The 14,157-nt window shown below is 35.8% G+C and overlaps 1 protein-coding gene across 1 annotated transcript; it reads left to right on the forward strand.

Moving 5' to 3' along the window:
* Positions 1-12,113: 12,113 nt before the first annotated feature.
* LOC137941168 (transcription factor AS1-like) lies at positions 12,114-13,857 on the forward strand. Its single transcript, XM_068786461.1, has one exon. The coding sequence runs from the start codon at positions 12,642-12,644 to the stop codon at positions 13,710-13,712; it is 1,071 nt and encodes a 356-aa protein (XP_068642562.1). The 5' UTR covers positions 12,114-12,641; the 3' UTR covers positions 13,713-13,857.
* The last annotated feature ends 300 nt before the right edge of the window (positions 13,858-14,157 follow it).

Here is a 14,157-nt window from a genome sequence, read left to right on the forward strand (position 1 = left end):
ATTGGCAGAGGTCGATATTCTTTAAGAGATGTCATTCAATGTTGCTTGAGGTTTTGAATATGATGGATCATTTTAAAGCTTTAGACTTTGAGATACATTGACTCTTGAAGGTAAAGTATCTAAAATAATTTAGTTTTTAAATTGTTAGTTCTATTAAGTTTTTTTTTTCATCAAAATCAATCGGGAGTCAACCCAAAGTTAAAAATTCCCTCCCCCCTCCCTTTTTTATGATGACAAAACTTAACTTAGAAAAATAAAAATCATACACAATCCCTAAGGTTCAGAGCTAAGTTAATTATTCAATTTCAACATATGCTCCCCCTTAATCTTTGCATAGTTCGTTTAAATCCTTTTAAGTGTCAAATTGCAATTTTTTTGTGTGCCTAAGGATTCTAAGTCCAACTTTTCATCTTTTTCCCCTCCTTTTTTGTTGTACTCAAAAAGATATGTAAAAGGTACACAAGTGAGTAATAAAAAAACTTTGGCTCAAATGCCATTTCATATATATATGCAATTCTTTACAAGAGATGTACTTAAATACAATGCTTCAAATAAAAAACATACAAGCACATAAGCATCCATAAGTATAGAACGGAGTCAAAAAGGTCCTATGCACTAGAGAGAGGTAGTTGGCTGGAGGTGGTAATTAGCTGAGGATAGTCTCAAGAAGAGTCTCAATCCTCTCTTGGATCTACTGAAGCTTGATTTGTCCAAACTTCAATTGTTCTTGCTTAGTAAGAACATCAACTTGAGTTGCCTAAATGTCATCCAATGTTTCTTCAAGTGTTCAGAGACAATCAGTGGATGATGACGTGCCTTCTTTAGTGCTTCTCCTCTTCAAAAATTCAAATTATTCTGCTTGAGGCTCTGGACTCAACTCATCTCTGGATGCAACTAGCTGTGGAACAACTTCTCTCTGAATGGTGTCTTTGTTAGCCCATTGACCCCACCATTTGTCAAAGCCGAACTTTCCAACTTTGGTCTCTCCAATGGACATATTTTTGGTAAGTCCACCAACTCCTCATCCGATAGCTTTGTCGGAGGATGGCAGTGATGGCTTGAGTGAAGGGAAGTACATCCGCCCTAGAGTTCACAACAATGTTGGTCATCCAATTGGCCACGAAATAACCGAAGTTGAGCTGCACTTTCTAAGTGATCGCCCACATCCAAAAAAATGTCAGTTGTAGTGAGTCGCGATTACCTCCCTTTCCTCAGATTGAAGACGCGTGTGAAGATCTCCATGCCAACTCTCTAAGCCATGCTGAGGTCATTGATCTTGATCACGTAGGAATTCCTTGCGGTGTGCCCAAACACCAATTGAATGGTGTCTTGAATGTTTTGTAGAAGGTCGGGATGAAGATTAATTGGCCAATTTTCCCTGCTATGTCACGGGTCATACCCATAAAGGAGATGCCTAGGAGATCATTCAAGTCAGTGACTGAATGGAAATGGCAAGTTTCTTCACATACAAGAAGATCTTAAAATTGAGTGGCCCGAGCTCCTCTACCTCAATATTTGAGTAGAATAGCTTCACTAAGAATGGCTATACTGGCTCCTCTCTTTCCAATAGACCTCCATAGGGTCTAAATAATTTCTCAAATGCTTCTATCTCTATTTCACAAAATGTCACATCCACTTTGCTAGGCTGCACTATGCTTTTTGAGATCAAACTTAAAAATACTTTACCCCTTTGTTGCTGGGTGCAAAGGTGCTCGCGCCAATTTGTCATTTCTTCACATACATCACTTTTTTCTCACTGGGGTTTTCTTCTTTGGTATCACTTTTGTGTTTACTAGGTGGCTTCTCAAGAAGGGGATGAATTGAGATATTCAAATTAAAACCAAGTTATGTGTGTGAATAAAAATTCATGCCCAAAAATAATTCAAAGTAACGTATAACATGTACACACCATAGGGACACCATTTTTTTTTTGTTATAGATGATTCCCTAGTGGTAGTCACCATCCAAGAACCCTTGCTTGGGAAAATTTCACTATTTGCTCTAATAGCTGAAAAAATGCAACAGAGATTTCGACTTTTTTTGGTCACGTGTAGCTAAATACACGATTTATACAAAATCCAATCTCTCTAAGAGATCGTTGATAGATTCTAGCTCTAGCTAGGCCTATGAATATAAGGATGATTAAAAGAGGATAGGGAATTCAAAGTGTGTGGCTCTCTCTTTTTTTCTCTAAAGTATTTGATGGAAAATTGCAAGATAAAGAGTATGACTTGAAGATATGCTAATTAATGCTCATTTACTTCTTCACTCACGGTTTGGTGGGGGTATTTATAGCTTCCCAAACTCAAACTAGCGGTTATTTGTATGTTTTCAAAAATCAGTACTTTGATTGATTGATCAATGTAAAGTGATTTATCAATCAATCGTTTATAACAACTACTTATCTATCAGACCATTATTTATTGATCGATGGACTGATTAATCATTATGTTACCATTGGTAAAAAAAATTAAGTTGATCGATCATTGTCAGTGGTTGATCTATCAATAGAGATTCCCTTTAGTTGTGCAAAACAAGTATGATCGATCAAGCTTGAAGTCCCTTAATGGCAAGATTATGACTGATTAATAAATCAGGTGGGATGATCGATCATGTATTATATAACATGAAATGGCCATGTCCTGGATAATCGATCAATCGACTATGGTTGATCGATCATGCTTTTTTATTTTTGGCCTGCACAGTTCTGGATGATCGATCAATACCAATGGTTGATCAATCATTCCAATGCTAGTTCATAAGAGTAAACATTTAAGTTTGAGTAACTTACCTCTTCAGAAGTGGTAAACTCATCATCATTATCTTCAATTGCCATGAGTCCAACATCGTTTTCTTCTTCTTCCAAGTGGTTGGACTCTTCTTCCATTGCATCCCAAGCTGATATCATGACCTTCTTCTTTTTATTCTTGGGATCTTTGCTTGTAGATGGGGTTCGTCCTTCATAGCTAGGGCATTTGTTCCTTCTATGCCCTGGTTTCCTACACTAAAAAAAATATCAATTTTCTTAAATGATTTGTCTTTTTTGATTTCTATGTTGGCCTTTTCTGAAAATTTTCTTTTTCCTGTAGAATCTTTGAAGATGTCTAGTGATAAAACTCACCTCATCAGAGCTTTCTTCACAAGAGATACTTTCAGCACTCATTTTGGCCATAAGAGCAATGATTTTCTTTTTGGGTTGGTCTTCCTCATTCTCTTGAGATTCTATCTCATATGTGAGAAGGATTCCTAGTAGTGCTTCTGAGCTCAAAGTCCTAAAGTTAGCCTTCCCACGAATGGCGGGCTTCCTCATGTCCCACGACTTTTGGAAGTGCATTGAGAAGCTTATCGTTTTGTCTATTTAAGGAAATATCGTCTCCTAAGAAATCCAACTCATTTATAATATGAGTGAACCTAGAGTTCATCTCAGGTATTGATTCACCCAATCACATTTTGAATTCATCATATTGGGCTGTCAGCAAGCTAATTCTAGAGTCTTTAACTTTAGTGGTTCCCTCATGTCTGACCTCTAGTTTTTCCCAAATTTCCTTAGCAGACTTACATGTGGAGACCCTATTGAAGTCATTGGGTCCTAAGGCACATAACAAGAGATGTATTGCCTTAAGAGTTTGTTGTAAACTGCTTTTTATCTTCCCTAGTTATCTCACTAATTTTTTTTGTAACAGGAATGCTATTCTCATGCTTTTGAGGCTCAAATGGGTTATTCTTTGGCACATGCCATATGTCCCAATCTATGGATTGAAGGAAAAATTTCATTATTACCTTCCAATATCCATAGTTTGTTCCATTGAAGAAAGGAGGATGTTTGGTAGATTGTCCTTCAAGAAGGAGCAATTTATCTTGAGATGCCATTTTATCATGTAAAAATCAAGGGGATTTCGAATTCAATTAAGTGTTTGGCTGGCTTTGTTACCAACTGTTGGCCCAGGTAGATTCTCAAGAGGGGGGTGAATTGAGAATTTCAAATTTAAAAACAAAGTAAGGCAAATAAACAAAGAATCATGCAAAATCGTAATTTCAATAAAAAAATAAACATTAATGCACCATAGGAGAATAAAGACTTAAAGGATTTGCCAATAAATGCTCATTAACTTGTCTACGTGTGGTTTGCTGGGGTATTTATAACTTACCCAAGCCAAACTAGACATTTTTTACCTGTTTTCCAAAATCAATACGTTGATTGATCAATCACTGTTAACTAATTGATTGATCAATCGATCATGACAGCTCTTTTTGTGTCAGGATGTGACTTATTGATCAATATGTTGCCATTGGTCCTGAAAAATTAAGTCGATTGATCATTACCAGGGGATAATCACTCAATCAGAATTCCCTCTGCCTATACAATGCAAGTACGATCGGTTAGCAAACCTCCTATGATAGATTGTGCTTTATGTCCCTAACTAGCAAGATTCTATTTGATTGATCAATCGTGTGGGATGATCGATTATTACATGTAAATTTTGCTAGGCTGGACATTATTGATTGATCAATCCAAATGGGATAATTAATCAAGCGTTATAACATGATATGGCCATGTTCTGGATGATCAATCAAACGACTAAGGTTGATCGATCATGCTTTATAGTCTTGGTTTGCACACGTCTGGATGATTGATCATTGGCAGAGGTTGATTGATCATTCCAGTGCCAGTTTAACTAAATTGACTTTTAAAGCATGAGAATAATTTAGTCCAAGTGCTCTAACATGTTCTAAATTATGCATATGATGTTCCTAAACATGTTTATATGCAGCATATGCTATAACGCTCCATGTTCACCATTATACTGTAGAGAAGGGAGTTAGGAAAACTCTCTTACATTTGGGACTATTTTGACATATGACATTGACACTTAAACTCTATTCTTCTTGTTGTCTTCTTCTGCATGGGTAAAAATATGTCCTTCAATGTTGTTTGAGATCTTGAATAGGCTTGATCATTTTGAAGATTTAGACATTGAGAAGCATTGACTCTTGAAGGTAAAGTATTTGAAATACTTTAGTTTACGAATTGTTAGTTCTATTAAATTTTGTTACCATCAAAATCAATAAGGGAGTCAATAAAAGGTTAGCAAACTATACTTGCAAGGATAATTAATTTTAATAGGGAATTTTTTTAGTTCAAACATATTTAAAATAAAAAAAATTATAATTTCAAAATTAAAAAAGGAAAAACTTTCTAAAATCTAAGAAAATATAAAATAAATTTGGTTGAAGAAAAAAATATGTCTCATAATTATAAATGAAATAATAATATCTAATACGAATGAAATAGAAAATTATAAATATGTGTATGAAGTAATATTTTATAAATTAAATGATAAATAGGAAAAAAATAGTTTCTAAAATTTAAAATAATTTAAGAAAAATGACTAAGTCTATTACTAAAACAAAAGAAATTGTAAAATTATTTAAATAAAAAATGTTGGCATGTCTTATTGCAAAATCTAATCTAATAAGGAAAGATTAAAGTTTTAATAAACATCTAAATAACATGCATATACACCAAATAAATATGGAAATGAACAAAATATATGATATAATAATAAAATTTAATAAAAATTATATTTAAAAAATAAACTAATAAAATAATATTGTATAATAAACAAAATATTACATATAAATCAAGCAACAAAAAATTATAAAATATGTGTATATAATCAAATATGATATAAATTGAATTATAAATAGAAAACATAAAAATGATTATAAAAAATAAAAATAAATTAATAAAAAGGGGTAAGTAAAAATTTTCTTTAAACATAGAAACTAAAGAAACTTATTGCTAAATGTAAGCTAATAAAAGAATAAATAATAGTTGCAATAAATGTGTAAATACAAGTGATATAAAGTGCATATAATGTTTATCTTTGAATAATGGTAGAAATGCCAACATGACTCAATGGAGGCACACTAGCTCGTCCTCCCCAATTTGAAAATCGTAGGATGGGGAACATAGACAGGAGATGAAAACGAAACGAAGCACAAATAGAAGACAAAAGAGCCCATTTTGAAAATCGCACGAAGGGGAAGACGAAAAATACAGGTGGATCTTAGATATGTAAAACAAATTGGAACAAAAAAAAAGATATAAGAGAAACAAACCAATGGGACAAACAACGGAGAGTGCAAAGACGATGATCAGCCAATGACTACATAACAGAATTCAAAGCAGAATATTAAATAATATGAATAATTCAGTAAATAAAAATGAAAAGTACGTGAGCAAGGAAGGCTAACCTATGTTGAAGATCAGATATGAGAGATTTTTACATGACTCTCACAATAAGAAGTCTTACAGTGCCAAAATTGTTATCGAATGAGGTCTCACAAAGGAGTTTGAGTTAAAAGGTGTTTTATCTATGTTAGTCTTCTATTTATGTTCAATTGGTTAATTATGTTAGGACTTATCTTTACTTATTAGACTCTGGGTATAATCGGGACATGGGTAGTTTACTTGAAATTGGACTCAACTAATTTTCTCTATTATAAATAGGGGCTCATGTACTGAGATTACAACATGTTAGTGAAGTATTTCTCTTTTATAGAAATTCAACATGGTATCAGAGCAGGTTCTGTGAGTTAACTCGATTAACCCACATAGATAATGTGACCCTTTTTTTTTATCTATCATCTCAAGTAGTTTAGGTTTGTATTCTATCTTTTTTCTTTCTATCATGCCCCAGTATTCGTTGTTTTCTTTCCATTTTCACCTCTATATTGAGATTTTCATTTTTAAAATTATATATTGATGAAAAGATCTTCGAATATACTTTCCAACATGAAAAGAATTTGGCAATCGGAGTTTCCAAGAAAGAGAAATAGATATTTGAAACAACAAATGTCAGACTGCAAGAGAGGTTCAAGCAATAGTAGAAAGCTTCAACCTTTGAGTCATTTTATACCATCAAAAATGATATTTTATATAGAAAATTATATATCAAAAGAAATATCTATAATTATATTTTCTTACCTATTCAACCAATTCTCAATCTGAGTTTTCTAGGGGGAGTTATAGATCTTGGAAGAGTCAATGGTCATGTTAGCCAAAGCAAAAAGCATACTCAGTTCGACCAGATTATAGAGTCCAAAATATATTAAATTATTTATCTCAAAATAAGTATATTTATGAAGATAATTTATAATTAGATGAAAATATTAAATTATAGTTTCATAAGGAGAAAATTTCATTTCAATCTGATCTATGCTTAAGGATATATTCACATTGGAGTCAGCAAAGGTCAAACTACTAAATAAAGAGAATCAAGAGGTCATAAAATATTCAAGAATTTATTTTTTTGTCAAATTATGTATCTAATTAAATCTCTTCAAGCATAGTTTCTTGAGCAACAAACCATTTGTAATTCTGAGCAATATTTTTGGAGATATTGATATCAGAAGCACTAAAGGTCAGTTTTACCTAAAATATCTCTTTCTTTTGTATTTTCTCTCCTATTATCTCTCTATGCATTAATATGAATTGAATTTCCTTTTCTCCTAAAATCCCAGTTTTTTAGTCAAATTTGTCTTCTAATCATAGAGTATTGATCTGACTTCAACACTATTTTCTTTTTTGAAGCCTGTTTGATCCCATAAATCTCTTATCTTTGGAAAGACTAATTTAGGAAAGTGTTGCTAATTCAGCAAAGTCTATCTTTGAAATTTTCAATTTTGATTTTGCAAAATCTAAAAAATATTTCAGATAGGAATTCGTTAATTATTTGATTAAATTTTTTCCTCATATGGACTAATGAATTTGGAAACCGAAACTTGTAAGTCTTATTATGCAAATTATTAAAGTTTTCATAGTCAATGTTGTTTTCAAGTTTTGTGTTTTTGTTACTATGTTGTATATCTTCTGCATCGTCCATTCCAAAATTTTTGGCTCACCCTCATGAAATTATCTTGAGGTCATACATGGTCAAATTTGTTAAGTTATTTTTCTATCGTTGTAGTCTACTTCTTATTATCGATGTGGTTATTTTTCCTTTGTTACATTCCCCACATACCCTTTTTAATCGGTTACCTTTTCTCATACCATTACCCTTTGGGCCAACCTCTTGTGTGTTGTTTTTTTTTTATTTCTCTTTTCATATACATATGGGTGTTTTAAGTCCATTGAGACTTTTTTATGAGTACCCTTATGTTTTTATTGTCGTCCTTTGAGTAACATGCGTTATCGCTACTTTTGTTTGAAATCCTATGAGGTTGGTTTCTACCTTTTTTATACATATCGCCCATCTTATTTTTTGAGAGTCTATGTCCGATTAAGTTATTATCCTTGGGACACCTTGATGGAGGAGATAATAAATACAGTTATGTTTTTGTTTCAAGCTAGGATTACACCAATACCTTCTATCATGAGGGGGAGAAGTACAAGAAAGAGGTATTTTATTCCACATGTTGTGATAATTTTTATGTGACCAAACTATTCAAGAAAGGGGGAGCACAAAATATGAAGTTTTTGCATCTATGAAGAATTATCTTTAGCAAAAGAAATTTGAAGACCAAATTTTTTTTTTCATTGCAAGCTGAAGTTATAAACTTCAGTTTGAGGAGGAGTGTTGAAGAGCATAAACAGAAGAGTTTTACATGACTCTCACAAAAAGAAGTCTTACAGAGCCATAATTATTATAGAAGGAGATCTCATAAAAGAGTTTCAGTTGAAAGGTATTTTAATTATGTTAGTTTTATATTTATGTTTAATTATTTAATTATACTACGACTTATATTTAAGTGTTAGACTTTGTGTGTAATTGGGACAAAGATAGTTTAATTATAATTGGATTTTACTACTTTCCTCTATTATAAATAGAGGTTCATGTACTTAAATTAAAATTTTGTAAAAAAATTCTCTTTTTTTATAAATTCAACACAGCTCTAGTGGACAATTCCCACTAGAGGTAAATACTTTTTTTTAATAATGAAGCATTAACTTTCTCCCACAACCACGAATAGGCAAATAGTTTTTGTTCTCAATGTTATATTTATGCCAATCTCTCCTAAAAAGATTCTTATACAATTAGATTCCAACTCTAGTGTGCAATTCCCTTCTAGAATTAAAGGTTTTAGAAGACCCCTCAAACAAAGTGAAAAATACAAAAGAAATATAAAAACTTACACCTTTTTGGAGAGATAGCCTTCTCATAGTAAGATCCAACCTTCCGATATTTAAACACATGGAATGGTATATGTGAACTTATAAAGGAACTAGAAATGCCGAAAAATGCAAAAGGATTTGAAACTTTTTGGTAGAAATGAGGTTTTTCTCTTGCAAATCGGTAATATCAGAAATTTTTACTTTGAAATATTTCTTGAAAACTAAAATTTACCAACAAATGCTCACTCAATGCTAAGAGATAAGTTTGAGTTCCTACTTATAGGTTTCTTTAAGAAATTTGTCATTTTTGACTATTGTAAAGAAAGGGGTTGATCAAACCTTTATATTGATCGACCAATCAATCAACCCTAAATGATTATATTTTGGAACTTTCGTGACCTTATAATTGATCAAAGAATTTATCAATGTTTTTTAAACTTTTTATAAGATTGATTGATCATGCTATTATGGGCTAATCAATCATGTTTTAAACATTGGCCTGAAAAAAATTTGGTTGATCCATCATGCACTGTAGATTCAGCCAACATATTTTATAATTTTTGCTTGTGTGATCAATTATGTGTTGTGGATGATCGATTTATGTGTTGTCGATGATCGATCAAGTTTTATAGTTTCATATAATTATTTATGCACATAGAGGTTGATCAAACATATTTTTTTGCAATGTAATTTATTAAGTTCTAAACATGATGTAGGCATTAAATAAATGAAAGATTTGAAATATTTAAATAAACATGAAAAGTATGGTTTTGAAAAACATTGCATGTCCTATGCTACAAAATATATCTATTGCCGAAGATTTGGAATATTGATGGCTACCCTCTTTAAAAAGCAAGAGTACTTGAGATTTTCTTTTTGACATTTAAGCTCTTTGTCTTTAATTTTTATTTTTCCTTCAAGGTGTTTCTTCAATGTAACATTGAGTTTTCATTTTGGCTTGAAGACTTGTATCAGATTTGTGTTTCTTCCTCATAGCCCTTTTAATCAAGTCAATTGAAGAAAAATCATCTGAATTGCTATGAATTACAAATTATTAGCGCAATCTTCATGTGAGTTGCTCTTCACAACAATATTTCTTCGATGACTTTTTGCTTCGGGGTCTTAACTTGGCCAATTGATCGGTCACCATCTTATCTTAAGCTTTTACCATAGACCACATAAAAGTGTGTTAGAAATCATGTGTTAATATATACTTATAACACGGTTAGTAGGACAGTTTCAAATTACTCATTTTTTTTATCATCAAAATAATGGAAACCAAATATAATTTTAGTAAATGGTCTAACACTTTCAATAGGAAAATGATTTTTTCATTATTTTGTTTTCTTATCGCGGCACCAACAATCAAAGTGCAATCACATTTATAGAGAAGTAAATCAAAGTAAAGATAAGCTATCAACTTAGAGCATTTTGTGGGGATTTCAATGGAAGATTATTGGAAAGTGTATGAGAACTAGTTAATTATCCTAAAGTTGTAGTAGGTTGTATTTGTTTTGGTTTGGACTCTGGTTTTGTTCTAATTAATGAAATTTCATTCTCCAAAAAACCAGTAATTGAATCATCCTGCTATTTCTTAAAGAAGAGGCAAGAAGTTCTTATTTTTCTATATACTTAAAACCTAACAAAAAAGATACAGAGGTCGCATGAGACTGTCTCTTCTACTGATTTTTTAGGAAGGACAGACGCTGACCTTTCCTCTCCATTGAGACAGAGGTAGGTTTTCTTCCTGGCTCTAACTAATTGATTTGCCTCATCCAACGATTCTTTTATTTAAGAGCTGAATATAGGACCACAGGTAGGATCAAATGGGTCTATCAAACCAAATTTCTGGAGATGAACACGATGTGCAAAGGGTCAGTGATTTGATGGGCTCGAGAACCTACACAGAAACGACGTTGATTCAGGAATCTGAAACATCAAAATCGGGAGTCATCGAGGGTCGTCCAAGGTCGGAGGTGAAAGTTTAACGCCTGCCGCACAGTCCCCATGAAAGGCACTCTAGATTAGATTCAGAGGTCTAATTGCGGCACATTGTTTCGTGCTGTGCAGCAGTGGACAGATGCAGAGCAGAAAGCAGGCCCAACCGTCCAGACTCGACCCTTCGATGTAAATGTAATTTTCCAGATATTCTGTTTCTACTGGTAGCGCACAGAGGAGCTTCTGCCGCTGAGTCATTTCCTCACCCCTCCTCTTAACGTCTGTAGCTGGATCAGGAAAACAAACAGAAAGCAAGCGTCAACAACGATAATCGTGTTGTAAAGACCAGAAAGACCGAGAGGCCTTTCGAGATTCTGACAAAGCTGGCCTAAAAGCAGGAAGCAACAGTAACCATTCAATGCGGATACGAAGGGAAGGCACGTGAAACTGTGAACCAGACAGAGAGAACCCGAGTTTACCAGCGAGAGTTGCGCGTTCATGAGACTTTTTAAGCCTCAAAGGGTCGCTGCGATTATCTGTTTGTTACTGTCTGAGAGGGAGGGAGTGGGATGTACGATTTCAGAGAAGACAAGGCAGGGGTGGAGGGAAGCAATTGAAGGGTTTGAGTTGGAAAAAGAAATGGTACAGTTGCCCCTCCCAACTCCCGAGGGGCCCCAAAAAGAAACAAACAGAGGGAGAAAATAGCGAGAGAGACGATTTAATCAAATTTGACCCTTTTTCACGAATACGTATCTTTTCTCTCCCTCCATAACTCTCATCGGTTATCCCTGTATGTAGACTGTAGATATCCTGCTTTCGAGTTAGAGAGGAACTGAAACGAGACGAGATGAAGCTTGGTAGGTAAAAGCATGAAATGGGAAGTGGAGAGATCCCGAAGAGAGAGAAAGAGGGAACTATCCGATCCGAAAAAGGCGTTGATGGGTCCTCTGTAGAGTCAGTACTGGGTTTCCTTTTTAAATTTTTTCTTCTTAACAGTCCGACACTTTCCCCTCTCTCCCTCTCGTCCCGTCTTTTCGCCACCTCTGACGACGCCCCCCCCCTCTTCCTGCTCTCTCTGCCACTGCCCTCCCCGTCTGCCCAACTCATCCTTGTCTCCTTTCTTTGACCTATCAATATCAATATTATAGCATTTAGAGCACCACAGAATTTCATGAGAGACAATCTTCTCAGTCGCTTCTCAAGAGTACATCCTCTTATTGAAATTTGGCTGACCATTGTTCGGAATTTCGGAATCGGTGATGCCATTTTTAATGCTTCAGGCCGAGAGGTATCGTTTCTGTCTTCAGAGCCTTGGTGAGAGGCGGGTTTCTTACCTCTTTCATCTACCCTGATACTCTTTTGAGTCTGTGACATCCTTTCCCAGGGTGGGTAAAATTAGTAGTCGTTGAAGAAGTATAAAAACCCTTTTTCCCAGCAACAAGTTGTGTTTTTGTTCATCCCAGTTTCAGGCCAGAACAAAATGGGCAGGGCCTCGGATTTGCATCGCTCCATCTCCTCTTTCCCGATGATTCCCGTGGGCTGGAACTAGAAAAATGCCGGCCGCCTTAGATGGCCTGCTTCGGAGATGAAGGAGAGACAAAGGTGGCAGCCAGAAGAAGACGCCCTCTTACGCGCCTACGTGAAGCAGTATGGAGCCAAAGAATGGAACCTAGTTTCTCAGCGAATGGGCAGAGCCCTCGATCGAGACGCTAAATCCTGCCTCGAGCGCTGGAAAAACTACCTCAAGCCCGGTATCAAAAAGGGCTCACTGACCGAAGAGGAGCAAGCCCTTGTCATCTCCCTCCAAGCCAAGTACGGTAATAAGTGGAAGAAGATCGCCTCTGAAGTCCCCGGCCGCACAGCCAAGCGCCTCGGCAAGTGGTGGGAGGTCTTCAAGGAAAAGCAACTCAAGGAGAAGCGCAAGGTCTTGAACATACAGGACCAGCCTGCCAGCTCCGCCGAGGAGAGTGTCCAGAGTAAGTACGACCACATTCTTGAAACTTTTGCGGAAAAATACGTTCAGCCCAAGCTCAAGGAACAACAGCATCACCATCCTTTCTCCTCTATCATTATGCCCAACATCTCCCTCGACGCGCCACCCATTCTTTCGCTGGGAACCACAACAACCGACATCGCCGCCGTTGGAGCAGTCCCCACAACTTCCCTCCATCCCTGGCTGTCCTCAACTTCCTCCTCCACCTCTTCTTCTGCGTCTTCCACTGTCTCTCCCTCGGTGAGCTTGTCCTTATCGCCGTCGGAGCCCCCGGCTTCACCGGAGATCGTTTACAACCGTTTTTTACCGGTTCACCAGGTCTCCACCCTGGTGCAATACATCAAGGAGCTGGAGGAGGGAAGGCTGAACTGGCTGCAACATAAGAAGGAGGCGACTTGGCGGTTGAGCCGCTTGGAGCAGCAGTTGGAGTCCGAAAAGGCTCGGAAAAGAAGGGAGAAGATGGAGGAGGTGGAAGCGAAGATTAAAAGTTTAAGGGAGGAGGAGATGGCGTTCCTCGATCGAATTGAGAGCGAGAGCAAGGACCAGCTGAATGCGATTCAGAGGGATGCGGATGCCAAAGAGGCAAAGATAATGGAGATGTGGGTCGGGAAGCACACGAAGCTCGCCAAATTCGTGGAACAGATGGGGATCCATCGCCACTAGAATGTAGCTCCCAAGGATCTACGCTGATTCCATCTATCGGCTCAATCTACCGATCTCTTTACCTGTTTGTAATCGCTCCGTTTTTACTTTCTGAGTTTTGGCAACGATGCTGGAGAATTAGAATAACACCATTAATGTTTTAGAAGACTTCTCCCCAGTATCTCCCAGTATCCCTTTCATCGGTCATCACTAATTTAGTTAATTACTGCTGCGGCTGCTTCTCCAGTGGTGGAATGGAATCACCCTTCGAAATTCGGTTGTCGCTTCACATTTGTTTTTGGGTCGCAACATATATTTTCTTTTGTGCCGTCTAGAATCTCAGCACTCCATCCGTGGAACAACAAAAAGGAAAAAAAAAAAACTGCTAATAGTGACTAATATCCCCTTGCTTCACGAAGACGGAATAGAGACTGAGGAGGAGAGAGATGAAAAGGAAGGATCTCCC

This window comes from Aristolochia californica, unplaced genomic scaffold (assembly GCF_029961685.1).
Source record: "Aristolochia californica isolate CCGP_79_NKW_82.1479 unplaced genomic scaffold, dmAriCali1.0.hap1 SCAF_9, whole genome shotgun sequence".
NCBI classification, from domain to species: domain Eukaryota; kingdom Viridiplantae; phylum Streptophyta; class Magnoliopsida; order Piperales; family Aristolochiaceae; genus Aristolochia; species Aristolochia californica.

Bases quoted from the DNA above. Each gene is read 5' to 3' on its own strand.
- LOC137941168 (XM_068786461.1), top strand. From the start codon at position 12,642: ATGAAGGAGAGACAAAGGTGGCAGCCAGAAGAAGACGCCCTCTTACGC.